This window comes from Panthera tigris, chromosome D1 (assembly GCF_018350195.1).
Source record: "Panthera tigris isolate Pti1 chromosome D1, P.tigris_Pti1_mat1.1, whole genome shotgun sequence".
Classification (NCBI taxonomy): domain Eukaryota; kingdom Metazoa; phylum Chordata; class Mammalia; order Carnivora; family Felidae; genus Panthera; species Panthera tigris.
In genome coordinates, this window is record NC_056669.1 from 84852445 (window position 1) to 84879688 (window position 27244).

Here is a 27244-nt window from a genome sequence, read left to right on the forward strand (position 1 = left end):
TTTCACTGTCTTCTCCACCATTGCAATCTCATACCGTTTATGACAGTACATAGAAAACCAAGCAAAAAAACAAATAAAACACTATTAGCTGGGAATAAAAAATATAAAGAAATTTGAAATCTATAAAGATTTCTCAAAGGAAATGATACCCTAGATAATAAAATAATTGACACAGTTAATACCACTTCTCTGACAATGAATCTAAGAGATAACTGAGGGAAAATAAAACTTATCCACCACAATGTTAACTTTAAAAAGTTACGTATCTGAGGACTTCAAGCTGTATTACAAAGCTTTAATCATCAAGACAATATGGAACTGGCAAAAAAACAGACACTCAGATCAATGGAACAGAATACAGAACCCAGAAATGGACCCAGAAATGTATGGCCAACTAATCTTTGACAAAGGAGGAAAGAATATCCAATGGAATAAAGACAGTCTCTTCAGCAAGTGGTGCTGGGAAAACTGGACAGCGACATGCAGAAGAATAAACCCGGGCTATTTTCTTGCACCATACACAAAAATAAACTCAAAATAGATGAAAGACCTAAATGTAAGATAGGAAGCCATCAAAATCCTCAAGGAGAAAGCAGGCAAAAACCTCTTTGATCTTGGCCACAGCAACTTCTTACTCAACACCTCTCCAGAGGCAAGGGAAACAAAAGCAAAAATGAACTATTGGGACCTCATCAAAATAAAAAGCTTCTGCACAATGAAGAAAACAATCAGCAAAACCAAAAGGCAACTGATGGAATGGGAGAAGATATTTGCAAACGACATATCAGATAAAGGGTTAGTATCCAAAATCTATAAAGAACTTATCAAACTTAGCACCCAAAAATCAAACAATCCAGTGAAGAAATGGGCAAAAGACATGAATAGACACTTCTCCAAAGAAGACATCCAGATGGCCAACCGACACATGAAAAAAGGCTCAACATCACTCATCATCAAGGAAATACAAATCAAAACCACAATGAGATACCACCTCATACCTGTCAGAATGGCTAACATGAACAACTCAGGCAACAACAGATATTGGTGAGGATGTGGAGAAAGAGGAACCCTTTTGCACTGCTGGTGGGAATGCAAACTGGTGCAGTCACTCTGGAAAACAGTATGGAGGTTCCTCAAAAAATTAAAAATAGAACTACCCTATGACCAGCAATTGCACTACTAGGTATTTATCCAAGGGATACATGTGTGCTGTTTGAAAGGGGCACATGCACCCCAATGTTTACAGCAGCATTATCAACAATAGCCAAACTATGGAAAGAGCCCAAATTTCTACCGATAGATGAATGGATAAAGAAGATGTGGTATATATATATATACATATATATATATATATATACATATATATATATATATATATACATACACACACACACACACACACACACAATGGAGTATTACTTGGCAATCAAAAAGAATGAAATTTTGCCATTCGCAACTACGTGGATGGAACTAGACAGTACTATGCTAAGCGAAACTAGTCAGTCAGAGAAAGACAAATATCATATGATTTCACTCATATGGGACTTTAAGATACAAAACAGACGAACATAAGAGAAGGGAAGCAAAAATAATATAAAAACAGGAAGGAGGACAAAAGATAAGAGACTCTTAAGTATGGAGAACAGAGGGTTACTGGAGGGGTTGTGGGAAGGGGGATGGGCTAAATGGGTAAGGGGCATTAAGGAATCTACTCCTGAAATCACTGTTGCATTATATGCTGACTAACTTGGGTGTAAATTAAAAAAATAAATTAAATAAAAATTTAAAAAATAAATTAAAGAGTACTAATTTGGCCAAAAAAAAAAAAAGGTATGTATCTGGAACAGACATTTTTCATTTTCCATTAACTTTGCATTTTGTGCCCACAAGTTTTTCTTAATACCTTTTTCAACCCCTGGATACATATATTTAACCTATACCTCACAGTAGCAAGTTCTGTGTGATTATTAAACCATACCAAGTAATTCTAAAATCGTCTGATTCAAGTTTCAAAGAGATGGGCCATAGCTCAAATATTCCAGAGTTTAGTGAAGAAATATATCACTTTGGCCCTCATTTCAAACTTCTTAATTACTTAACCCCTAAAATACATAAGTGGATTTCCTTCTGATTTTGCACTTAAGATTTAAATATCGTCATTTTCCCATGGTTCCATTCTGAGCTCAGAGAAGACTTTTATGACTTAACTATCTTACTTTACTACCATCTTCAGTAATTTTCTCTTTATCCCACTGTAACAGCCTTTACCATATAGAGTCTTTTAGACCCTATTCTAGTTTTTTATTACTTTTTAATATTCTAAAAATAGCTACTAATCCCTGACATTCCTAATATTTTATCACAAAAGAGAAAATAATTTGGGTTTCTCCTATGACCATGTCACTTTTTTATTCCTATTATTGACTTGGTATGGCATTATCTTGTGATTATCAATATAACTTTCAAAATTTAAATTTTATTGACAAAATAATTAGCTAGTCTTATTTTTCCCCTCCAAAAAATTCTATTGATATTCAAGGCTGGGATTCTGTTGCTGCCTATCCTTTACCTTGTTCTTATCAATAGTATTTATTTATTTAGTATTTTTTATTTGAAGTATAGTTGACATAAAATGTTTATATTAGTTTCAGGTGATTTGACAGTTCTATACATTATGTAGTACTCACCATAATAAATGTCATCTCCATCTGTTACCACACAAAGTTATTACATTATTATTGACTATATTCCTTATGCTATATTAAAAGTGATATTTAATCAAATATTTACAAACACACTTATTACTGAATCATGTCCTGAGTTTTATAAATTGTGAAAATTCCTTACAATTTATAAAATTTAAACTAAATAAAGCTTAAAAAATAAGCTAAAGAATTGCTTGATCATCCAGTTTTAAATAAATTGCTCTCTAGAGTCAAAAAGCAAAATAGCAGTGACACTTTTATTTATACTCACCTTTCATCTAAGAACATGTAATCTTTAAGAGTGACTATTACCCCCATTTTACCACCAAGGTGTAGAATTACAAAGATTGAACTGAAGTGAACTCAAGAAGCTGTCTAATCTAGCTTCTATCCCCAAGAATGACTGCATTTTAACAATCCCAGAGATATGTCCATCTTCTCTAGTTTTCAAAATCTCCAGGGAAGATGGTACAAGTTGCCTTAGCAATTTGTTCTGGTGTGTAATATCCCTTGTTTTACTCATAATCCAAATCTGAAAGTAAGAAGGAAATAAAACCTGGTTTCCTAGATCCTCAGGATTGTGGTTGTAAAATAAGAAGATGATGAAATAGATACCTCAATAAGAACAATTTCCAATACCTAGTCAACTGTTCACCTACTTCAAGCAAGAGTCATTTTGAAAATACTCAGGTATAACAAAATGATTTATACCTATCTTGATTTCATAATAAATGCCTCCCATTAGTAAGAGAAATAATTAGATGTATATATATATATATATATATATATATATATATATATATATATGAGTCCTAAAGATAAGAATAACATATATTTATTGAGAAATTTCTGGGTATGGGCCATTGCACTCCATGCATAATATCATGTTGAATCTTTATATTACTTCTCTGAAGTAGGTGCTATTATTATCCCCATTTTTTAAATAAAGAAATTGAGGCTCAGAGAAGGTAAGGTGTCCAAAGTCATTGATTCAGTGACAGAGCCAGGATTAAAACCTAGACAGTTTGGTTATGTTTCACCAGCTCTCTAATACATATTTAATAAATTTTAGTTGTTATTATAAGGATGCTTTAGATTGGTTGAAAAATCCTTATCTGTAAAAAAATTTTTTTTCTTCAAACTCCCATTAGTTCTTCCATAGTTTTGTCAGATCAAAGATGATCTGGGAAATACAAGCACCCTTTTAAAAACATGCATTTATATGACAAAATTTGTTTCTGAAGGTTTGCTGGACTGTTACATGATTTTTCTTAGACCCACCTAGATTTGCTTAAAAATGCATATGGATACTTTTAAATGGAATTTTAGTTATATTGGACTTTACTTACTCATTCAAGAAGCCGGGGGTACTTCTAGGTCTTATTTTAAGCAAAAAGGAATAGATTTGAGATTTGAAGCTACATTAGATTGGCTTCAATCTAAATATTCTACAAAATATTGTAACCAACTAGAGTGTTTCCCTAAGTGTAAACATAACTTTTGCCTAGGTAAATGCCCAAGTATAGGTTAGCCAAAGAAATCTTGTTGCTTTACTAAGGTAATTTACGTTAGTACAATAAGCATGCTTCTAAGCAGCTAAATTTTTGCATTCTATTAATACCTTCTTAATATTTCAGTTTATTAGTTGATATTGATATTTAAAAGAAAACACCAACACATTTCAAAAGCCATGAAAACTTTGAAATTTAATTTATACTTTAATATTTAATACAAAATTACCTTTTTCACTGTTTCCTTTCCCACTGTGATCTCATGCCCATCTTGCCCCAGGCCATTCTTAAAGAACAGAATTCGGATTGAGGTCTTCTCAGTGAGTTTCTTCATTCTAACAGAAAGAACAGGCTTGGTTTTCTGTCTTTTGACATCAGTAGGAAACATCAGGCCATTCATTGTCCAAGTTACTTTCTTCATTAACAACAGATGGTCTAGAAGAGAATTTTTTTTAAGTCAAGTCAATATTTGGCTGCAAAAGTAGAAATGGACACACCATGTTTCCCCTCCCCCTCTTACCTATATCATATACACAGGCCAGTCTCCATTTAGACACTGGTTTTCTGAAATGCTACCACCAGCTTCCCACTAACCGTGACATAAGCTGTAGCAAGCTGTCTGCTCTGATAGCCTGCATAAATCATCATTTCTGAAGGGAACAGATGTTCAGGGTATGAAAGAATAATACCACAATTTAGTCCTAATTAAAATTCACCTTAGCATGCCTCTATCACTGATCAGAGGCTCTGGGCTGAAAGGGTCCACTGAAAGTTCCAAGGTCCTTTGTTTACCATAAAGCAATATGGGTCCTGAACTTCTGTGTTCTTTAGGGTTGGGAAATGCTTTATTTTCTCCTTAATATGATTTATTATCCATGTGATTTTTAAAGATGATGACCTCCAAACAGTAACCTTATACATAATTCTTCTCCTGTGACTAGAAAGAAGGTGACTTCTGGGACATCATTGGTGAGAGATTCAAAATATTTTACTAATGATGAAAACCAGCTCTGCATTAACTGTTTACTTTGACCTATTCCTTTTCAAAGATGTGTTTAGGAATTTAAGTTTCAAAACTCCCACTCATATTAATGGGAGCGCAACTAAACGATTATGCATGACTCTGAGAATGTGAGGATAAGTTGCTCTCAGCATGCCTCCTTTGCAAAAGGTTTCATTTCATAAATAAATAATTTACACCTGTGTTATTTTTTGTTACATTCAATTTATTTTAGATATTTTCTTTTCATATAAGTTATTAAATGTATGTGATTTTATAATTACAATGATCCCTCCCTCATCTGTTCTTTATTTGTCCTAATGAGAGAAATAAAATTGTATTTGCATACAATTGAAAATAGTTGGACTTGTTTTCCCAAATTTCTAAACAACTCTTGTCTGTTAGCACTTACCTTGAAAGAACCATGGCCTCGTTGACCTAGAAATGGTGTTTTACATAAAATCTGCAAGTATTGATATGAAACACAAGCCACTGGTTCTGGGACCTTCAAGTCCCAGAATGTTTACATTAAATGTTAAAAAAACAACAAAATACTGTGTTTCTCTTTTTCTCTCATACACATATACATGCGCGCGTGCGCGCACACACACACACACACACACACACACACACACACATATATATATATATATACACAGTGGGTAGAAATGTGAGCAAAACTTTCAGAATAAACTAAGATTATAGATATGAGTAAGCCTTTAAGAAGAGGAAAAATAATTTTACAGAAATTATTATAATCTGAAATTGATAGGAATTAGAATTAGAAAAATAAGCTAGACATTAAGGAGTTCATATATGCCCCAAAGAACTGAAAACAGGTACTCAAATAAATACATATACATGCATGTTCATAGCAACACTATTCACAATAGCCAAAAGGTGTAAACCAAATATCTACCAATGGATGAATGGATAAATAAAATGTAGTATATACATACAATGGAATATTATTCAGCAACTAAAGGAATGAAGTACTGATATTCACTACAGTGTGGATGAGGTTCATCCACTGACTAGGGGACATATGGCCAGTCCCCTTGCCTTAAGGAGGGGCAACTCTGTGCTATGCTTCCCACTCCAGATTGAGGCTAGCCTTCAGCTGAACACAGGGCATGGCTGAACTTCTTTCTCTACTCTAGTTGCTTCCCTCACTCTTTTATAGGGTTCACCTGAGAGTATTCCCTCACTAAGTCCCTTGTACATAAATCTCCATCTCAGGCTCTGCTTTGAGGGAACCTGACCTGAGACATTGTCAAAGAAGAGAAACCTAACTCTTCGCTATCTTTCTTCACGGTAACTTTTTTTTTAATATGAAATTTATTGTCAAATTGGTTTCCATACAACACCCAGTACTCACCCCAACAGGTGCCCTCCTCAATGCCCATCACCCACTTTCCCCTTCCTCCCACCCCCCAACAACCCTCAGTTTATTCTCAATTTTTAAGAGTCTCTTATGGTTTGCCTCCCTCCCTCTCTAACTTTTTCCGCCTCCCCCTCCTCCATGGTCTTCTGTTAAGTTTCTCAAGATCCACATAAGAGTGAAAACATATGGTATCTGTCTTTCTCTGTATGACTTATTTCACTTAGCATAACACTCTCCAGTTCCATCCACTTTGCTACAAAAGGCCATATTTCATTTTTTCTCATTGCCAAGTAGTATTCCATTGTACATATACAGGCACATCAAAAGATGCTCAACATCACTCCTCATCAGGGAAATACAAATCAAAACCACACTGAGATACCACCTCATGTCAGTCAGAGTGGCTAAAATGAACAAATCAGGAGACTATAGATGCTGGAGAGGATGTGGAGAAACAGGAACCCTCTTGCACTGTTGGTGGGAATGCAAACTGGTGCAGCCCCTCTGGAAAACAGTGTGGAGTTTCCTCAAAAAAGTAAAAATAAATCTACCCTACGACCCAGCAATAGCACTGCTAGGAATTTACCCAAGGGATACAGGAGTGCTGATGCCTAGGGGCACTTGTACCCCAACGTTTATAGCAGCACTTTCAACAATAGCCAAATTGTGGAAAGAGCCTAAATGTCCATCAACTGATGAATGGATAAAGAAATTGTGTTTATACACACAGTAACTCTTAAAACTATCATTCCTTTCTATTCCCAGCCAGACCCACTTGTCCATTTCTCTCTCAGTCTTCTATCATCTACAAGAACTTCTTAACCATATTTTATTTTCCTTCTTTATATCTGACATCCTATACTCCAATTATAGATGAATTTTCCTAAAACATCAATTTTATCATTGCCTGAAGAGAAACTTCTTGGAGCTAGCTTTTGAAGTTTTCCACTAGTCAGTCACCCAATCGGTCTGTCAGGTACGAGGAAATATTTATTAAACCTTCCTATGTGTCAGACCCTGTGCAAGAAATATGCTCCTTCCTTTAAACTTATGTCTAACAGAAGAGTTTACTGACAACCTGACACTATCCAAATTTTCAGGTTTTATCTTACCGTGGCTTAAAGCACTATTTTACCTAAGCCAATCCGCTCATTGTCTTTTAATTACATCAAGGCCACAAGTAAAAAAAAAAAAAAAAGCTTATTTATTTTGACAGAGAGAGTAAACAAGCAAGAGTGGAGGAGGGGCAGAGAGGAAGAGGAAGAGAGAGAGAGAGAGAGAGAGAGAGAGAGAGAGAGAGAATCCCAAGCAGGCTCTGCACTGTCAACACAGAGCTCAGTGAAGGGCTTGAACTCACGAACCACAAGACCATGACCTGAGCTGAACTCAAGAGTCAGACACTTAACTGACTGAGCCACCCAAGCACCACACCAAGGGCATTTTTAAGTTCATTCTTCATCTATTCAGACTCAAGTCCTTCTCAAGATCCAGTTTAAGATCTTCCTTTAGTGCTCCAGCCCATAACAGTCTGTCATCTCTCTGATTCCTTATGCACACTCACTCATGTATTCATTCATTCAGTAATGTTTGAGAACATACCACATTTTAGGTTCTGTATTACATACTAAGGAAAGAGCATAAGCCATCTGACATTATGTAAATATTTTACAAATATATATTCTGTTTCTGTTTCCATACTTAACCTCTTTGAAGGTAGGAATCAAGTCTATATTCATTATTAGAGTATATATAAGTTCACTGCACATGGCACAGTTACTAAATGTTAACATTTCTGTGGATTTAAATGTTTAATTGGTAGAAATTTAATTTTATGTCACTTTTTTAACATACTAATTATGCAAAATCAATTTTATTGCCTGTGTGTATACACCTACCATTTTTATTCCTTATAGCTTTCTAGTATGAACTTAATTTTTTTTAACGTTTATTTATTTTTGAGAGACAGAGACAGAGCATGAGTGGGGGAGGAGTAGAGAGAGAGGGAGACACAGAATGTGAAGCAGGCTCCCAGCTCTGAGTTGTCAGAACAGAGCCTGGATGTGGGGCCCAAACCCACAAACTGAGATCATGACCTGAGCTGAAGTCAGACACTCAACCGACTGAGCCACCCAGGCACCCCCATTATGAACTTAAATACGACAGATCTACCACCTTGATGCTCATCGATGACAACAATGGTACAGAATTTCTTCAGGAAAAGAAGAAACCTGCCAAGGAGAATTGCTTGCCAAATGAAGGTTTAGGAGTGGAGTAAACTGGAATAACTCAAAGTATATTTAAAGTAATTGCTTACATATTCCTCAAGACTAATTTGGGGGGGAGGTCATCTCTCTTAAAAACCCTTTTCCAGCTTGGACACCCTTCCCTTGTACAGATGTCTACCACTGGCAATCCCACCGTACCATCATTATCATTGTGTGCTTCCTTAGCTAACTATACACTGCCGACCTAGTGCATGGAGCAGGTGTTCAGTAAGTGCTGCATGAATCAATGAATAAGGCCACCCTTTATTCCAATGTAACTTATTCTGATCAAAGAAATATATTTATAATTCTATTACCTGCAAACATGGAAGGACACTTTACTCACTTAAAAATAGTCTAAAATAACAAGAGATCACATTTCTGAAGTTTCAAATCAGTTTTCTGAAAGAACTCTTGATGGATGTAGGAAAAGCACATAATACAGTACATTTTAAACTAAATTTGAAAATATCATTTATAACATAAAAATATACAGTTTTTTAAAGGTATTCCTCTTATTTTCCAGATTTTTGTTGATACTGATAAACATGGAAAGATTATTAGAAATATATAAAAATTTTTATACAAGTAAAGATGTTTAAACCAACCTGCAAAACAGTCTAATAAAATAGTACTAATGATGACTAAATTAGATAAACAGCTTCTCTAGTAGTTAAGAGCATGGGTTCTGCAGCTAAACTCCCTAGATTTGAATCTTAACATAATCTTTGAAAAAAATCAGTCAATCTTATTTGCTCTAATTTTTGTTCTTTATTTTTTTTAGAGAGAGAGAGAGAGAAAGAGAAAGAGAAAGGGGAGAGGGAGAAAGAGAGAGACAGAGACAGAGAGAATCTTAAGCAGGCTCCACAGTCAGTGCGAAGCCCGACATGGGGCTCGATCCCACAATCTTGGGATTATGACCTGAGTCGAAATCAAGAGTTGGACACTCAAAGGACTGAGCCACCCAGGCACCCCTACCTTAGTTTTCTTATCTGAGAAATGAGAACAGTAATAGTAATTCCCTTATTTGTTGTATGGATGGAAAAAATTTATACAGATAAAACACTTATGTGTAAATAAGAAACACAGTAAATGGTGACATTATTATTCTCCTCATGATTTTCATCAAGAACTTAGCATATACAGAGCAATGTGTTAAGTGCTTTATGTACATTAACTTGTTTTATCTTCACAATCTTAGGAGGTAGGTAACATTATCATCTCCATTTTATAGACAAGGAAAATGAAACCTAGAGAAATTAACCAACTACATCTCTACCATAGAGATCTCTATCATACATCTTTTAAGTAAATCAGAGATCAGACCTAGGCTTAATGATTTCAAAGCCTGCTGTCTTAACCATGACACTGTAAAAATTAATAAAAGAATTTCATTAGTTTAAAATGACCAGATTTCCCCAACTTCTTATTTTCCCACATTCTACCATAGTTTCACCTTAAGACCACCTAAAAAGCAGCTGCCCCCAGTGCCTATAATTTGGTCAAAATGTCCTTATGAAAACTACTGTGATTGTGGCTAACAGACACATCACTCATGCTAAAAATGCTAAACATCACTCATCATCAGGGAAATACAAATCAAAACCACAATGAGATATAACCTCACACCTGTCATAATGGCTAAAATTAACAAATCAGGCGACAACAGATGTTGGCGACGATGCGGAGAACGAGGAACCCTTTTGTGCTGCTGGTGGAAATGCAAACTGGTGCAGTCACCCTGGAAAACAGTATGGAGGTTCCTCAAAAAATTAAAAATGAAACTACCCTACGACTCAACAATTACACCACTAGGTATTTATCCCAAGGATACAGGTGTGCTGTTTGAAAGGGGCACATGCACCCCAATGTTTATAGCAGCACTACTGACAATAGCCAAATTACGGAAAGAGCCCAAATGTCCTTCAACTGATGAATGGATAAAGAAGGTGTGGTATATATATACAATGGAATATTACCTGGCAATCAAAAAGAATGAAATCTTGCCATTTGCAACAACGTGGATGGATTATGCTAAGCGAAATTAGTCACTCAGATAAAGACAAATATCATACAACTTAACTCATATGTGGAATTTAATATACAAAACAGATGAACATAAGGGAAGGAGAGCAAAAATAATATAAAAACAGGGAGGAGGACAAAACATAAGAGACTCTTACATATAGAGAACAAACAGAGTTCCTGGAGGGGCTGTGGGTGGGGGTATGAGTGAAATGGGCAAGAGCATTAAGGAGGATACTTGTTCGGATAAGCACTGGGTATAATATAAATTTTAAAAAATAAATAATTTTTAGAAAAAGAAAAAAAATATTGTGATTTGTTTACAAATATTTGTGTCTGAATAAGGTTTTTCAACCTTGGTAAGTATTGACATCTCTTTGTTCTTTGTGATAATGGCTGTCCTGTGTATTATGGAATATTTAGTAGCATCCCTGGCCTCTGCCCATCGGATGCCAGTAGGACCTTCCTAGTTGAAACAACCAAAAATATCTCTAGACATTACCCAATCTTCTCCAAGGGTCAAAATCAACCCCAGTTTAGAACCATTGCAATAAAAGATTTTGAGATAATCTCCCTTTGCAGAAGTGTAGAGAGCTGTGAATAAGCCATTGGCACACACCATGCACTTTTCTGACTCCAAACTTGACCATGGCTTTTCCCTCCCTTTTGGTGGGCTCTCTCTCTTTCTTTTCAACTGAGTCTCACCTCTTCTAAGAAGTTTTCTTTGATCTATCTTTCTTCAGGATTTATAGCTTCATCTTTATGCTCTCATTTCATTAAACTTCTCTGGTTTTGTACGTGTGTCCTTGTTATGATTTGAGCATTTTAAGGGCATTGAATGTGTTTTTATCTGTGTGCCTCTCTAGTATCTAGTACATTGTAAACAAGTGTGCTTATTAGACATTTAACAAAATAATAAAAGTTGATCATACATTTTTAATGTAAGCAATTAATCCCTGATGTATAGCCAGCACCTGAAGTAGGGCTTATCACATAGCAAATGTTCAAAAAAATATTTGTAGGGGCACCTGGGTGGCTTAGTCAATTAGGCATCTGACTCTTGGTTTTAGCTCAGGTCATGATCTCACACCTTCATGTGTTCGAGCACCACATCGGGTTCTGTGCTGGCAGCATGGAGCCTACTTGGGATGCTCTCTTTCCCTCTCTCACTGCCCCTCCCCTACTCGTGCTGTCTCTGTCTCTTTAAGAATAATAAATAAACTTAAAAAAATTTTAAAAAATATTTGTAGAATATTAGTCAAACATGTCAGATAAGAGCATCACTATTATTTCATTAGATATATACCAGGTAATATTTTCATTAGTAAATATAAATTGGACTCCTGTTTTTTTCACTATTTTGGAAAAAGATTACATTTTGTTACTCATGATTAATTAGGTTTTTCATTGCCATGTCCCTCATTGAATTTACTCAGAAACCAAAATACATATCACAAAAGATAGCTCAGAGTAGGAAGAAGCAAAAAAGTCATAGGCTTAGTGCATTACAATGTATTGACTTCAGAATTGCACAACATTGAGGTTCAAAGAAACTGAAAATTACTGACTCTAACCACCTGCTTCATTTACTCAATTATTCATTCAACGAACATGCACTCAGTGCCTATAACATGTTCCCTGCTGCCTCAAAGAGTTCTCAGTCTGTTTGGGAAGACAACAAAGGCAAACAAACACAAAATATGGCAGGTGCCTGGTCAGAGGTATCCATAACGTATTGGGAGAATATGGAGCAGGGACACCTGCCACAGCTCATGGTGGCTGAGAAAGGCTCCCCAGAGGAGGACATAAAGTAGGACTTAGAGGACACACAGAGTGGGTAAAAGAGTGAGAGCATAATCCAGAGAGAGGAAATGATACAAATAAAGATGCAGAATTATGCAACAATATGATGGATCATTGGGAAAAGACTGAACACACAGTGGCCAGGCATGGATCAAGGAAGGTGGGAAGTAGTCATATTAGAGCCTATGTACAATGTTTACAATCCCCACACTTCCCAAAGCAGGCCATTCCATCTTTTGGAAAGGTGGAACTATTGGAAAAATCTTCCTTACATTAAGGCAAAATCTGCTTCTCTAGGTAACAAACCTATTAGGATAAAGTGAGGAAAAAAAAAAAAACAGCTCTAACGCAGCTTGTCCTCAAAATATGGGCCATGGGTCTCCTAGATGAGAACAGCTAGAGAAACAGAGAACTGCCATATTTAGCAACACGGGGTGATTCTTCTCCACATCACAGCTCTAGAGCCATATGTTTTCACATGAAGAAATGTGGTGAGGGCTGACGGCCAGAGTAAGCATTATTATATCCAGGGGCAAGAAGAAAACAGTCTTTTTTTTTTAAGAAGAAATTTTTTTAAAGTAACTCTACCCCCAACATGGGCCTCAAACTCATGACTCCAAGATAAAGACATGCGTGCTCTACCAACTGAGCCAGCCAGGCAGCCCGGAAAAACAGAATCTTCACCCTTTCACAGCAGCATGAAGAAACTGAAGATGCTCACCAAAGCCCTGCCTAGATTTTAGCCTTGGTGAGTTAGAGGATTAAGTGAGGTTGGGAGTGGGTAGAAGGAGAAGTAATCAAATGGTAAGGGCATGGCTGGGTACTGGGGCAGGAAGGAGGCCAAGTATTAAAACAAGAAACTTAGTGCCATCTAAACCCACTTTGAGCTTCTCGGAAAACATACTAGCCATAGCTAGCAAATGCTTTCTATATCTTTGTCTTTTGTTAACTTTCTCACCTTAAAACCCTGGCATCTCTCCCAGTGTTGAGGCTATCTGGTACCTTTACAAGAATTAGAAAACTGCCTCTCCACCTCCTCAGCTCCCCTCCCCTGCACCATGGTGAAATTGAAAAAAAGTGAGTGTAGCTCCACAGTCCTTCAGCTATGCACAACAGTGGGCAGTGGCCCTGAACCTTCCCAAAGGTCACACTATCTCCTCTTCCTTACTTCCTTACTTTCAATAATAGTTAACAAGCACTGACTGTATGCAAGGCACTATGAGAAATACAAAGAGAAGTACTAAATGAAAGAAGAGAGCCTCCTATCACCACCAAAAGAATGATTGAGGAGAGAGAATAGGCAAGAATGGGCATTCCTGAGAGGATATGGGAGGGCTGAAAATCTCAGATCTACAGGTTCCTGGGAGAATCTTTTATCCCAGCACTCCACTTCTGAGCATTGTCTGGTCTCAGACAAGCATTAGCATAACCATTAGCCTCTCTGCGATGTAATTATTCTTGGGCTGGCTTACTCTGGCCCCCTGCCAAACAGGAACATTCACAAATCTACATATGAATTTGGGGTAGGGGGTTTTTAATATACTCCTCCTAAACATCCACTGACTATTTACAGCTGAGCCTGCTGCTCTGATGAGATCTATTTTCCTGGCAGTCACCTCCCTGAAATACGGATGGTTTGCCATGGTACCTATTTCATTTCGTCCTTCATTCATCCATTGAACAACATTTACTGAGCATCTATTAAGTGACAGACCCTGTGCCAGAAAGTGATGGTGAATAAGGTAGCCATGGTTTCTGCCTGAAACTAACTTGGTCTAGAAGGGCAACAGACATTTATACATCTGATGATTACAAAAGGGGATATTGAGAATGCAATGGGAGCTTATCCTTACTACTGGGAGTTTCCCCAGAGAGTAGAACCAAATACAATGCCTATCCCTATATGAATGCAACAGCAGGATCCCTGGAGGTCCGCTTTGGAGAGTTCTTGAGACTCTGTCTTGTTGACAGTACTCTCAGCAAAGTCTCAGTGCCTCTACATTCAACTGCCAAAGAAGGGGTCCTAATCTTACCTCATCCTCTGCTTTAAATTTGCTAGCCACACCTAGTGGGTTCCAAAGTCACAATCAGACCCTGTCCCTGTCTTCTCCTCATGCACTTCTTTCTGGAAAGTTAAGAGACCACTGGGTGAGAATGGCAGTGGAGACTACACTCAAGTGAAATTCTAAGGCTCAGCATAACCTTGGAAAATAGCTCCCCAATGGGACATCTCCAGATGCTTAGGGACTGCCAAGTCCCCTTGACTATTCATATATTTACTGTCCTGAAGCACTCGGAAAATGTTAGGCCCCAACCATACGTTATATTTTATTTTGAAGAATCCACATCCTATTTTATTTTCATGGTTTTGTTTATAACTAAATCATGAAAAAGATAAAGCACTTTCTAGCCTGCTTCTGTGATAGAAAGTCTACCTACAATATCATTACATTTTCTCAGTCTACTTCAAAAAGTACAACATCTGTCATAAAATTAAATAAATCTGGGTGTTCCCCATTGTAATTTTCCATTTTGCATGTGCCAGGCAAAAAGAATACTGCCTTTTGTCACCAAAATAAAAGCAGCACATTTGCAACTTCAAATCCATGAGCTTATTAAAAATCTTATTTTTAAAAAATTCATTCTCTTCTAGTTGGGCAATAAACTTGAAAATACTTTAATGTTCTGATTGTCAAGCAGGTATAGATAATGACATTAAATATGAACAAGCACATCATTTCATGGGTGCAAGATAAGTTTATAAAATATAAATGCTCTGACAGTAAGAAAACATACTGCTATACTCAATTATATCATTTGTTCAAAATACAATTGCTTCTATGTTTGGTAAATAGAATAATCCAGGTCACATTCCTGTGTTCAACTGAGTTTCTAGTCACTCCCTTTTCTTTAAATACTTGTGTTGTTTCTGCATGTTCCTAAGTGTCATCATTTATTGCTATAGGCATGATGGTTATATTTAACTAATAATGACAGTGGTTGTCATTAGATTTTAACTCAGTAACACTAGTCTGACATATCATTTGAAGTATGTCTTCAATTTAAATTTGATTAAAATTACAAACATCCCATCTATTGTGCCAATCAAAATGTTTTCACCCTTTCCCTGAACTTTTCTATGAACTTTCTTGAAATAAGTTATGGCAGCTTTAAGTAAAGGCTAGCCTTGGGTCATAAACATATTTTAAAATATGACTCTTGGAATAGAGCACAGCAAGACCACTTGGGACTTTTTTAAAAAGAAAGACTTGATTTTGACTTATAGCCTGGACAAATTCTTAAGGCAAAAAGCACAATATAGTGAGAGTTCAAAGGCTCTAACTCAGATTCCTATATCATGCTGTATACATGGATGCTTTGCAGGGATTTGAATTTGCACAAGCAAAAATTGTCACAATTCAAAAAGCTGCATTTTAAAATCTTAGACCTAGCAAATACCTTTGTCAGTAAAATCAGGTACTGTGACGGCTTGTATGAAAAGCTGGCGGAAATGTGCCTAGTAAGAGATAGTGCAAAAGGAGGGAAAATAAATAAAGATCAGATGTTTTAGACATCTACTATGTATGGCAGGCTTTTACATACATCATCTTATTTACTCCTCATAATGATGCTGTGAGGTGTCTACTATGGGGCTCAATTTGTGAATAAGAAAACTGAGGCTGAGGGAGGCTGAGTTGTCCAGGCTCATACTGTAGTTTGCTTCCCTGGCAGTAATGAAGAAAGCAGAAGTAAATGTTTTTGCTGTTATTTTCCTGACTAGCTAGCTATTCTAAACCTAGCTAGCTATTCTAAAAAGGGAGGAGTGGACATAAGGTTCTGATTAATGGCCTTGGGATCTTAATAGGAATTGGAACCTTAGTTATGTTTAGGAAATGCTATTCTCAGTGTTCTATTTAAACTAGGAATTTATAGACATTTAATTTTCAAATAATTTATCTTGTTTTAGAAATAAAGACAATACCCAATAATTCCTTAAGATATTAGTACCTCAATTTTACAGGTAAGGTCAATGAAGCACAGACCAATCTGTCCAAGGTTATATACATAGCAGGGACTAGAATCTTGCAAGATCATCCGACTTCAAGGCTAGTGTTCTTGCCACTAAATAATAATACGTTTCTCATGTCTTTCCCAATACATGTCTGAGAGTTTGAAAAACTAATGGTCCGAAGGGCAAACCCCTGAAAGAGTACCTGCCTAAAAGATTTGATTTAAAGTTTACTGCAAATGTCTGTTTCATTTGAAAGATCATCCCCTTTTGTTTCCATGACATTACTTGTTCTTACGATACCACCCTTTTTATTTGTTTTATAACACTTACCACTGTCAATAAACACCTTATTTGGTTCTTTATATATTTCTTGTCTTTGCTCCTTCTACTTCTCTTAGCTCCATGAGACCTCTCTCTTCACACCATAACCTTAAGGTTTGGAGCAATGCCTGGCACATTGTAAGGGCTCAATACATATATTTTGAGGGAATGGTTAAATGAATGAATGGTCTTTCTTTATTCCTCTGCCTCCTTAGAGAACTACAATTTTTTTATTACCTCTCACATACTCTCTCAGGTCTAGCCAGGGAGATAGTCTCTCTGTCTACTTTTACTCATGTAGCAAACAACTCAATGTGATATAAAGATGGTATTTATAATACTTCTGAGTTAAATACTATGCTGAGGGGGCACCTGGGTGGCTCAGTCGATTGAGCATCTGACTCTTGGTTTTGGCTCAGGTCATGATCTCACAGTTCATGGGTTGGAGCCCCGCATTGGGCTCTGCACTGATGGTGTGGAGCCTACTTGGGATTCTCTGTCTTCCTCTCTCTCTGCTTCTCTCTCTCTCTCTCTCTCTCTCAAAATAAGTAAATAAACATTAAAAAATACTCTAGTGAGAATTAAAATTTATCTGGTTTTTTTGCAGCTACAACAGAAGGACCTTACCCAAAGTCCTAAGGTCAGATGTAATTCCATAAATAGAATTTATGGATACAAAAATGTTAATATAGCGCATATATCCTAATAGTGCATAGATCATATGTTATTATGTAGTGTGTCCAGCAAGGTTTAGGGTAGCAACCCATAACCAAACATATTAATTATTTTTTAAATACAACAACTGGTTATCTATAGTAAGTAAGTTTCTGCTACCAAATGAGTTCTGAAAAAATTGTTTTATCTTCGGCAATTTTGAATTTTGGAATTGCATATAAGAGATTATGGACTTGTAGCACTAACTCAGGAATTGTGAGGAGTAAATATAATACACTTAAAGCACATAACTCAGCGCGTGACATACAGAAAGTATTCAAATTATCAGGACAGTTCTAGGTTTGCACACCTTCGCTAAACAAGCGTAGCCTCTAGGTATATATGCAACTCAACAGTTCACGAATATGTCAAGGATTTAGATGACTCTCAATGATTTGATAATTTGACAATATAAGGAGATGCTGCCACTTGTATGCTCTAGATTTTCCTATTAGCTAAGGACAGTTTTTGGAAGGTCCAACTCTTGCAATATTCTTTAGATCGACATCTGTTTATATAGTAAAGATACGCTACACTCTTACTTACAGGTTGTAAACATTTGGGATAGGGAAATAAATAAAATACATGCTTAAGTTTTACCCTCACTTGCAAAAATAGATAAAAGAATCATGTGCTATCTCAGAAGAAAGTGAGTTTTTTCTCTATCTAATGTCATATTCTTATTTTTGAATATGTGCAGCTAAGTGGGAGATAAAATGGCCTGACAAGTAATCTTGCCTATTACAACACTATGCAAACAATGTGATAGCTAGGAACTTGGGAAAGCCCACCCTGACTCCTGCTGTAGTTGCTCGAATTAAGTAGTGGTCACCCCATGTGTGATCATCACAAAACCCAATCTTAGCTTTAGCAGGACAAAGCAGTCCTTGGTATAGTCAGCACTGTAGCACTGTCTTGAGATCTAGCAGCAAGAATAGCAAGGTGTGATAGGAGGTGGGTAGTGGGTTATTTCTTGAAACATGTGCTTTTAACACAACCATTTAAAAATCAACAAATTCAGAGACACATAATGGAACAAAATATAATGCATGAATCCAGGTTCATTAAACTAACGCATTTTTTGAAAAACAAAATATGACAGAACATTTCATTATTGACGTAGATTGGAGAAAAAGTGTTATGCTGCTATTTAGAATGTGTCTTGTATGTCATGGAATTGAAATATTTCCAAATCATCAATAATTAAAATGATGAGAATCCATCATTTCACTGACATTTACTTCTACATGAAAAGATGGCCTATTTTAAATGTGCTCACACATATTCTTGTCAATCACAAGCTGTCACAGCAAATTATTTCATTTTGTAGATCACATGGCAGTTAGCAGAAAATCTCTAGGTTTAAATTTAGATCTTAGGTGTAGTATCAAGAATTCTTTTCATGGATTTTTTTCTGGGACTACATCTTCACAATACAGTATATGAAAGATGTAAAATCTTATTCATAGTACTCAGTTTCATTTCTGGTTAACAAAACTCAGGACTGAAATGAATCATTGTAAATGATAGCTCTAAAAGCCAAATAGTCGAATAGAATATATAGGAAAGAATGAAAATATAAAGCTAAAGAAAACTTCAAACAATCAGAACACCACACAATGGAACTTGGACCTAATGAGTTAGATCCAAGCAGCTTTTTTCCTCTCATCTTTTTTAAGACATTTAAGTAATTGCAGGGCATTTCTTATGCTAGGTTGGCACTGCCTACAGCTTCTAACAGTTATAAAGGAGCTAAACTCTCATAAACCCCATGAATCTGATGCAAGCATTTTCACTGTGCCGTTAAAGAAGATTGAGGAAACTGAATAAAACCTAAAGTGCATGCCCACGAATCCAAAAACTTTTAAAATGCCTCTTCAAACAATTCATTAACTACATCTTCACAATTCTAGAGAATCATTAATAGATTTCAGAATCTTCAAATGCCATAATTATATGACCTAATAAGACCATTGATCTTCATCAAGAGTTATTATAAAAAAGATTTTATTTTTCCCCACACACAGTCTTCTGCTTAGGCATTTAACTTCAAAATGTAAGAATTATTCTAATACTGCTTTTCAACAAGGAATGCTTCATGTCAGTCTTGACCTTGGCTTGACCTCTACATGAACGCTTTGTGTTTCCAGGTATGTGATAAATAGCTCTCTGGCTTTCTATTAAATCTAGTGGCACTGGCTGTCAACAGTGGTACTCAAAATGGGTAGTAAAGTAGTTAAAAATTAGAGATGTTCCTTAGGTCTTTTTCTACCTTAGTAAATCTGGAAATAGTTCTGAGGCTATTTTCACTGTTGACATTGCTTTTCCAAAGAACAATAAGAAAACAGTGAAGTATGGAAATACAATTGCCAAAATATATACAGACTTATTTGGCCTTCCTGTACCAGAAATAACGTAAATTTTCCTTTGGAGGACCCATTTGACTTATGTTGTTAAAAAGGGTTCTCAATTTTAAGGATTTGTAACTTATAAGCTCCTTAAAGGCCAGGACTTCTATCCCTAAGCCAAAACTGCATACATAGTAGATACTTAAATACTTATTGGTTTAAATTTAGATTGAATTAAATTGAAGTTAAAATCAGAGATAAAAGAATAAATGGTTTTAAAAAAAAAGACTCTAAGCCCCCCTTTTCATCTGTCTCTGATGTGGTCTAGTACCTGGCACATAGTAGGCTCTCAATGAATGCTGAATGAATGGAAATATTTATATTAAAGTAATGGCTAATTATTGACTCTAATGCCTGTTGATTACCTGAATATAAAATATTCATGTTCACGTAGAGAGCTACAAGAGTAGCACCCAATCCTGCCAGCTGTTTTTATCCTATTTACCTTTAGAATGCTTCCTTACTCTAAATTTATCTACCACCTTCAAGACTATTCACACATGTCTTATTTTTATGGTACACTCATGGAAAGTTGACAAATTATTGATTATCTGTAAAATACATGCAAGAAAGGTAATTTTAATCTGATTTGAAAAAGTACATGTGAATATGTGGGATATATAGGTATATAGATAGATATAGATATAGATATATAGACATATAGATAGATATATAGATAGATATAGATATATATTTGAAATCTTCCCACATTTCTCTCAAATTATTTAATTCAAGTTAAAGACTATACTATGTATATATAACATTTATTTACATTTATGTTCTTAAGGTTCTGGAAGAAACCAAATATCAGTCTTTAGTCTTCTAGGCTTATCTATGAGCTTAACATAGACAAGTGGCTTTTTCCCCATTATACTTATCCTAGGTCTTTTTAATGGACATGTGATATGCTAGTCTGTGTCCAAGCTCACCTACAATTTCTTTTCTCAAAAGACAAGGCACATCTGCCACCTGCTCTACTCCGTGTCCCAGCAACAACTGTCGAGCAGCATAAAGATTGATTATCAGTCAAAAACCATTGCACAACACCAGATTTTGGTGGGTTAAGCTTGCTGATCCAGCAAGAGATGGTGTGAAATTTTCAGGAGTGTGTGCCAACATTTTGGTGCTAAAAGAACAGCAGTGCATGTCACAGTGAAACACAGCCAAAGATATGCAGACAAAGCAGAGAAGTTTTTTGTTCTGGACTTGGCTTTAAAAAGGATAAAAGAGAAAACAAAAAGTAGGAGGAAATTAGTTTGTACATTTAAAAATCATCCACCAAGCTAGTCATGTGTTTAACACTGTTATTTTAGGCATACATGTCCAGAAAATTTTCCACGAAGCTTGGCTATAAATAATTTTTATATATCTCTTCACCAATACCATTATCAATGAAAGGCCAGTATTTCTTATTAATAAAAACAATCAAGATTTTAAGGAAGCACTCATTACATACACACTTAAATATAAAATAGTCACAGAAACATTTACCTACAAAGACTCATGTTTTTATACAAGATTAATTTTACAAATGATTCAATGAATACAAAATAAAAGGAGCCATAATTTAAAGTTAAATCAAGATTTGAAAAATATATGGGTCTACACTTTTGCACAGGTAATTTTTACTGAGTATTATAGCAACAAGTTTCTTTACCTTGAACCAAATTACCTTGAACTTTCTACTGATTTCAAGAAATTATTCCTGATGATCAAGTATTTTCAAAGAGATAGAAACCCTAGTATCATCTTATATAATAACATTAATAGAGGAAGAATTTTCATCATCTCATCTGTAATGAACTCCAGAATTACTTCTCTTCCACTTACGCAATTATTGCCTAGACTTGTCCTGGTTCACCAGCTTTATAGCAGTTGTAGAAAAAAATACTTCTAATAAAGTATTAAAAGTATAGGGGAACATAGCAGTTAGATACGCTGAATTTGCATGCCAAAGTTCTTATGTCATTTAAATGTGATTACTATATATAGCACTTGATGACAGACTATGGATATGACATGCTTGTAAGAATATTCTCAGTACTTTCTTTCTGGAAATGTATTCTTTCTCACTGAAGAAAGAAAAATGTTTGTTTTAGTTTAGAAAATCACATTTGTGAATGTTAGAAACACTGCACTTTTGAAAAAAGAGCTTACCAGCATATGTCTAAAATACATATGTTTGTATTTATGTGTATATATAACAATATACATATGTGTATATACACATATATATGTGTATATATATAATAATATACATATGTGTATATACACAAATATGTGTATATATATTATTATATATAAACACAAATATAAACTACACACACACACATTTCAAGGTTTAAAAAACTCAAGCTGCAGTATTTACCTTATGGAAAATTTTGTTAGGAAAATCACATGTATATAAAAATTATATGTTTATTCTGATCACATTTTCATAGTTATGTTAATGCCATCTGAAAAAAGACCAAGAGTGTAAATGAATAAATGCTCCTTGAAACTTTGAACTATTTTCTGAGAGAATAAATCTAATGAATTATGTCTGTTGGGTGTCACAGAAACTAAACAGTAAATTCAATAATCTCTGATTTAATTTATTATATTTTCACCATTTAACCTCCTGCAGGCTCCCTAATGTCTATTCAGATCTATATTAAATTAAGCACCAATGCTAATGAAGGGCAATAAACGTGGCTGTCAGTGGATTTTTCTTTCATTAAGCACATTATCCTCTTACTGAGCTGTAAATGCGTAAACATTAGTTTTGTTAAACCATGCAAAAAAGACAGGATGAAAATCATTTTTTAATTGCACCCCTGAAGCAATTTACTGTGGGTGGGGGTAGAGTATATTTTTTTCTTTTTTACCTTTAATTTTTTTGAATGGATCTAAAAAGGGCTCTCCTGTTGAAACATAAACGTCGGCTTCATGGGGTATATCTTCAGGTTTGAGGGCTTCAGTGCCGTCTGCCAAGAACACTCGTCGTGCGGCCATGTTCAGATTCAGCTTTTCTGTGCACTCCTCCAGCAACTAGAAGAAAGCAAGAGGTAAGAGAAAGTGAGTTAGGACAAAGAAGCAACACATTGCCATGAAACAAAAGGTGCTAACGATGAAAACAGACACCCATTGAGTCACTGGCCAAGTTAAGTAACTGAAGTAACTCCACCAATGTATTTTCTAGCACTTGAAAATATACAAAGAAGAGGAAAATCACAGCTCTGAGAATATCTAATTATTGTCTAATTTTAGTTCTTAAATATTCTGTCAGTTTAACAACTCCACAAGACAGAAAACCATTGCATCTGTTTATTAAACAGAAGGGTCATTTATTTATTAAATGTACCATTTACATGTTGATAAACAAGAAAGGAATAAAATGCCTATGAGATCTATGTATACATAAGCAATTTACAGATTCATCACTAAAAAGAAAATTTTAACACAATGCCATCTTTTTCATTTTTTATATTATGAAAGAGTAAGGGAAGAAATAAAGCACTGAAAACTTATGAACACTATTTACCAAGGTGATGGTTGGTACTGTAACTTTGGCAAAGACTGTTCTACATCCATTTTTGTACGCTGTTACTGTAATCACTCTGGGATGAAGTTTGTGTCTTTGACATGATCTCTGCCAATTCTGGGCCGGCTGAAATTTTAAAGAAGAGAACTCTGCATCTCTGAAGGAAAAAAACCACAAAATTGGTGTATGTTAATTAATAATAACATTTAAATAAATATTATCTTAGGCATGTTTTACAGATATAATCCCTAGAGATTGTTTCTAAGTATTCACCAAAAAAACCTTTTTATAGGCTAAGATTTAAAAAATTTAATATAGAATAGGCTTGCTAAAACTGTTCATGTAAGGCAGCTGAAAATAATTGATTTTTATCAATTTACTTATAAAACACCACAACACTCATTTAAAAAAAGTATGTATACATGCTATGTTCTGATAGAAAACAAAAAATAGTAACATGGTCCTACCATCATGAAATAGCAAACAGGTAAGATTTTCCATTAAGTTTTCATGTTTATCAAAGTACTTTGATTTTTGAAAAAAAAATTTGAAATTCAAAGTTTCTTATTCTAAATTTCTTACTCTAAAGTTAATTGTAATTACCTTCATCTCAAATTGTTTGGGGTAGTAAAGGAAAATTTCTAAGTTTTTACTTCATCCAAAATCAGTTTCAGTCCTCATTATTTCCTCAGCAAAAGTACATGGTAAATGACTAATATGTTGTTTTGATTTCAAGTTCTCTAACTAACCCTGGTAATTCTTCATGCCACAGAAGCAAAGTAAACATTTTAAAATAAAAACTTCAGGTAAATTAAAGTCATAATACACCTACCTAATCAAACATGAAAATAACGGGAGTATCAGTTTCTTGGTTTGAGTTTTGCTCTTACCAACATTTTTTTCTATCCATAAATTCTTAGGTTTAACAGTTTATGACAATAATCTTGAAGTGAAAATATACACACAAAATGGTTTTATAATAAGTTCATTTCAACTTGATTTTACTGGAAAATACTGCTTAAATATCAAAAGTATGCATTTCTATTTTTAAACAAATATCTGGTAAACAGATATTTTGTAGCCCTAGTCTGATTCTGCTTCAAGTATTTTTTTCAGAGTTTCATATTATCCACATTTAAGTGTACCTCATGTTTTCCACAAGTGTAATTAGCAACATTCTACTCAGGTGCTTTCAAAGAAAAAATAAACAAAACAAAAACAGAAACAAAACCCTAGAGATGTGTTACATTTTAATGTCTGAAATAGTCAATTGAATCATTATAAATTCTGCTCAAAGGAAAAAGCTTCAGCAGTGGGTTAAAAAGAACAGAGAATAGCTTTGATTACCTCAGTTGACCCATTGGATCACTGACAGGTCTGTTTCTCTTGGATACTGATATAAAACAAGAATTGTTTTTACTGTTTGATTTGTAGCTATATGGGTCTGATATTTCATCATGGCTATGATCTGATACTGTTTGATGTGGGGAGCAATCTTGAAGTCCTGACCCTTCTGATACTGTCGCTGAATGCAAAAGCCTGTTGGGGCCAAACTGAGGCTGCAAATAATCTTCAGTTGTTTTAATAACTGCTTTTGCCTGGGATGACATAAACTCTCTGAAAGAAACCATCCAGGGAAGAATACAGCGAATTGATCTGTAATTACTTATTAACAACTACCATATAACTGACTGTATGACATGTGCTAGACAAAATATTACACACTTAGTCATTATTTTGTTTACTCCTTAGAATATCCCTGGAAAGTGGGTACTATTTTCATCCCCATTTTACAGATTTAAGAAATTGTGGCTCAGAGAGGCCACTTAACTTGCCCAAGTTCACATAATGAGTAAACTGACAGGGTAGAAAACTGAACCCAAGCCCATTCTAAAATAAACTCACATTCATAACCATTAAATTGAATTGTTTTGCTCTATTAAACTAAAGGAGAAAGATTGTATAATGCTTAAAACAGCTAAGTACAATTTTTTTAATTAAAAAATTTTTTCAGTGTTTTATTTATGAGAGAGACAGAGTGTGAGAGGGGGAGGGGCAGAGAGAGAGGGAGACACAGAATCCCAAGCAGGATCCATGCTCTGAGCACAAAGCCAGATGGGGGAACTCAAACTCATGGGCCACAAGATCATGACCTGAGCTGAAGTCAGTTGCTTCACTGACTGAGCCACCCAGGCTTTAATTCTTAGATTCATTTAAAAACTACTCCGTACTCTGTTCAGTATTAGGAAATCTAAAAGTTAAAGAGATGTGTCTCCTACCTTCAAGAAACTTGCAAACTATCCCCTAATTCGAGAGAATATATGCTAAACAATCTGCTTAGAACTATGGGTGTGTATTAACTATAAATGCCAAAAGAATTTCTTGAAGGCAAACTCACTACATAGGCTAGAATAAAGCCTATGAAGGCCTCATGGCAGACTAGATTTATGGTGACCAACTCATCCTGGTTTACTCAGGACTGCCCTGCCATTGGCACTGAAAGTCACACACTCCAGGAACTCCCTGAATCTCAGACAAGTTGGGATAGTTGGTCACCCTACCTGGTAGTTAAGCTGGAGTAGTAGTATTTAGATAAACTATGATATTTGAGGGGCACCTGGGTTGCTCAGTTGGTTAAGCATCAGACTTTGACTCAGGTCATGATCTCCCAGTTCGTGGGTCCGAGGCCTGCATCAGGCTGTGCTGACAGCTCGGAGCCTGGAGCCTGCTTCAGATTCTGTCTCTCTCTCTCTCTCTCTCAAAAGCAAATAAATATTTAAAAAAAAACTATGATGTTTCAACAAAGGACCATATGTCCTGTGACGCTGTGTAATACCAAGTTATAAAGATGGAGTATATAGGGAACTTGCTGGTATGATAAAATGAAACACGTTTTAACATAATTGAGAATATTGAGCTGTATGATGATTAAGCATAGATGATAGTAAACTTACACATATTATTTCAGTTATTCATGTATGTATTTGTATTTTTATACAAACCAAATCTGCTTCTTTCTAATTTGTTAGTTTCTCAGTAGTTTTTATGCATAACGTATTATAACCCCACCCACTCATGTAAATATAAACTAGCATATGCTTAATGTGGAAAGCTTAGCACAGCCAGCCCCTCCTCCAGATTTTTTTATCCACCAATGTCATTATAATCACAATTATTTCTTCTGGCCTGTCCTCTCTATGTTCACAAATGTGTAAAATGGTTGATCATTTCTTCTGAAAGAATGAAAGACTTTCATGTGGCAGGGGAAAATTGGTGTGTGTGTGTGTGTGTGTGTGTGTGTGTGTGTGTGTGTGTATGAGAGTTGATACAGTGGATCAATAAAGCTAAAACACTGGGATGCAAGCAGTTGTATTTGTTGTTATCACATGTTTCTACCCAAGTCTGTCCTAGACTGACTGTAGCTCTAGGGAGAGAAGTAGTCTTCCCTACACTCCAAAACCTAGCTAGGCTCAAAACTTTGGCAGCCTTTTGAATTGATCACTGGACGTTAGCTCTGGCAGAGGTGAGACCTCCCTTCAGACCTGGGCTATTCGGATTTTGATAGCAATGGTGA

General features: G+C 35.5%; 1 protein-coding gene across 2 annotated transcripts in view; it reads right to left on the minus strand.

The window, feature by feature from the left end:
• Positions 1-27244, minus strand: part of DCDC1 (doublecortin domain containing 1) — a 490317-nt gene that overhangs the window by 419313 nt on the left and 43760 nt on the right. Inside the window, exons 5-8 of one of the 2 annotated variants that reach the window (XM_042959036.1) lie at positions 25018-25287; positions 23671-23827; positions 23015-23177; positions 4446-4651 (exon numbers count right to left, since the gene is read on the minus strand). In XM_042959036.1, the coding sequence (XP_042814970.1) occupies positions 4446-4651; positions 23015-23177; positions 23671-23827; positions 25018-25287 (796 nt within the window). The remainder of the gene's footprint in view (positions 1-4445; positions 4652-23014; positions 23178-23670; positions 23828-25017; positions 25288-27244) is intronic. The other variant, XM_042959037.1, reaches the window with a different exon arrangement.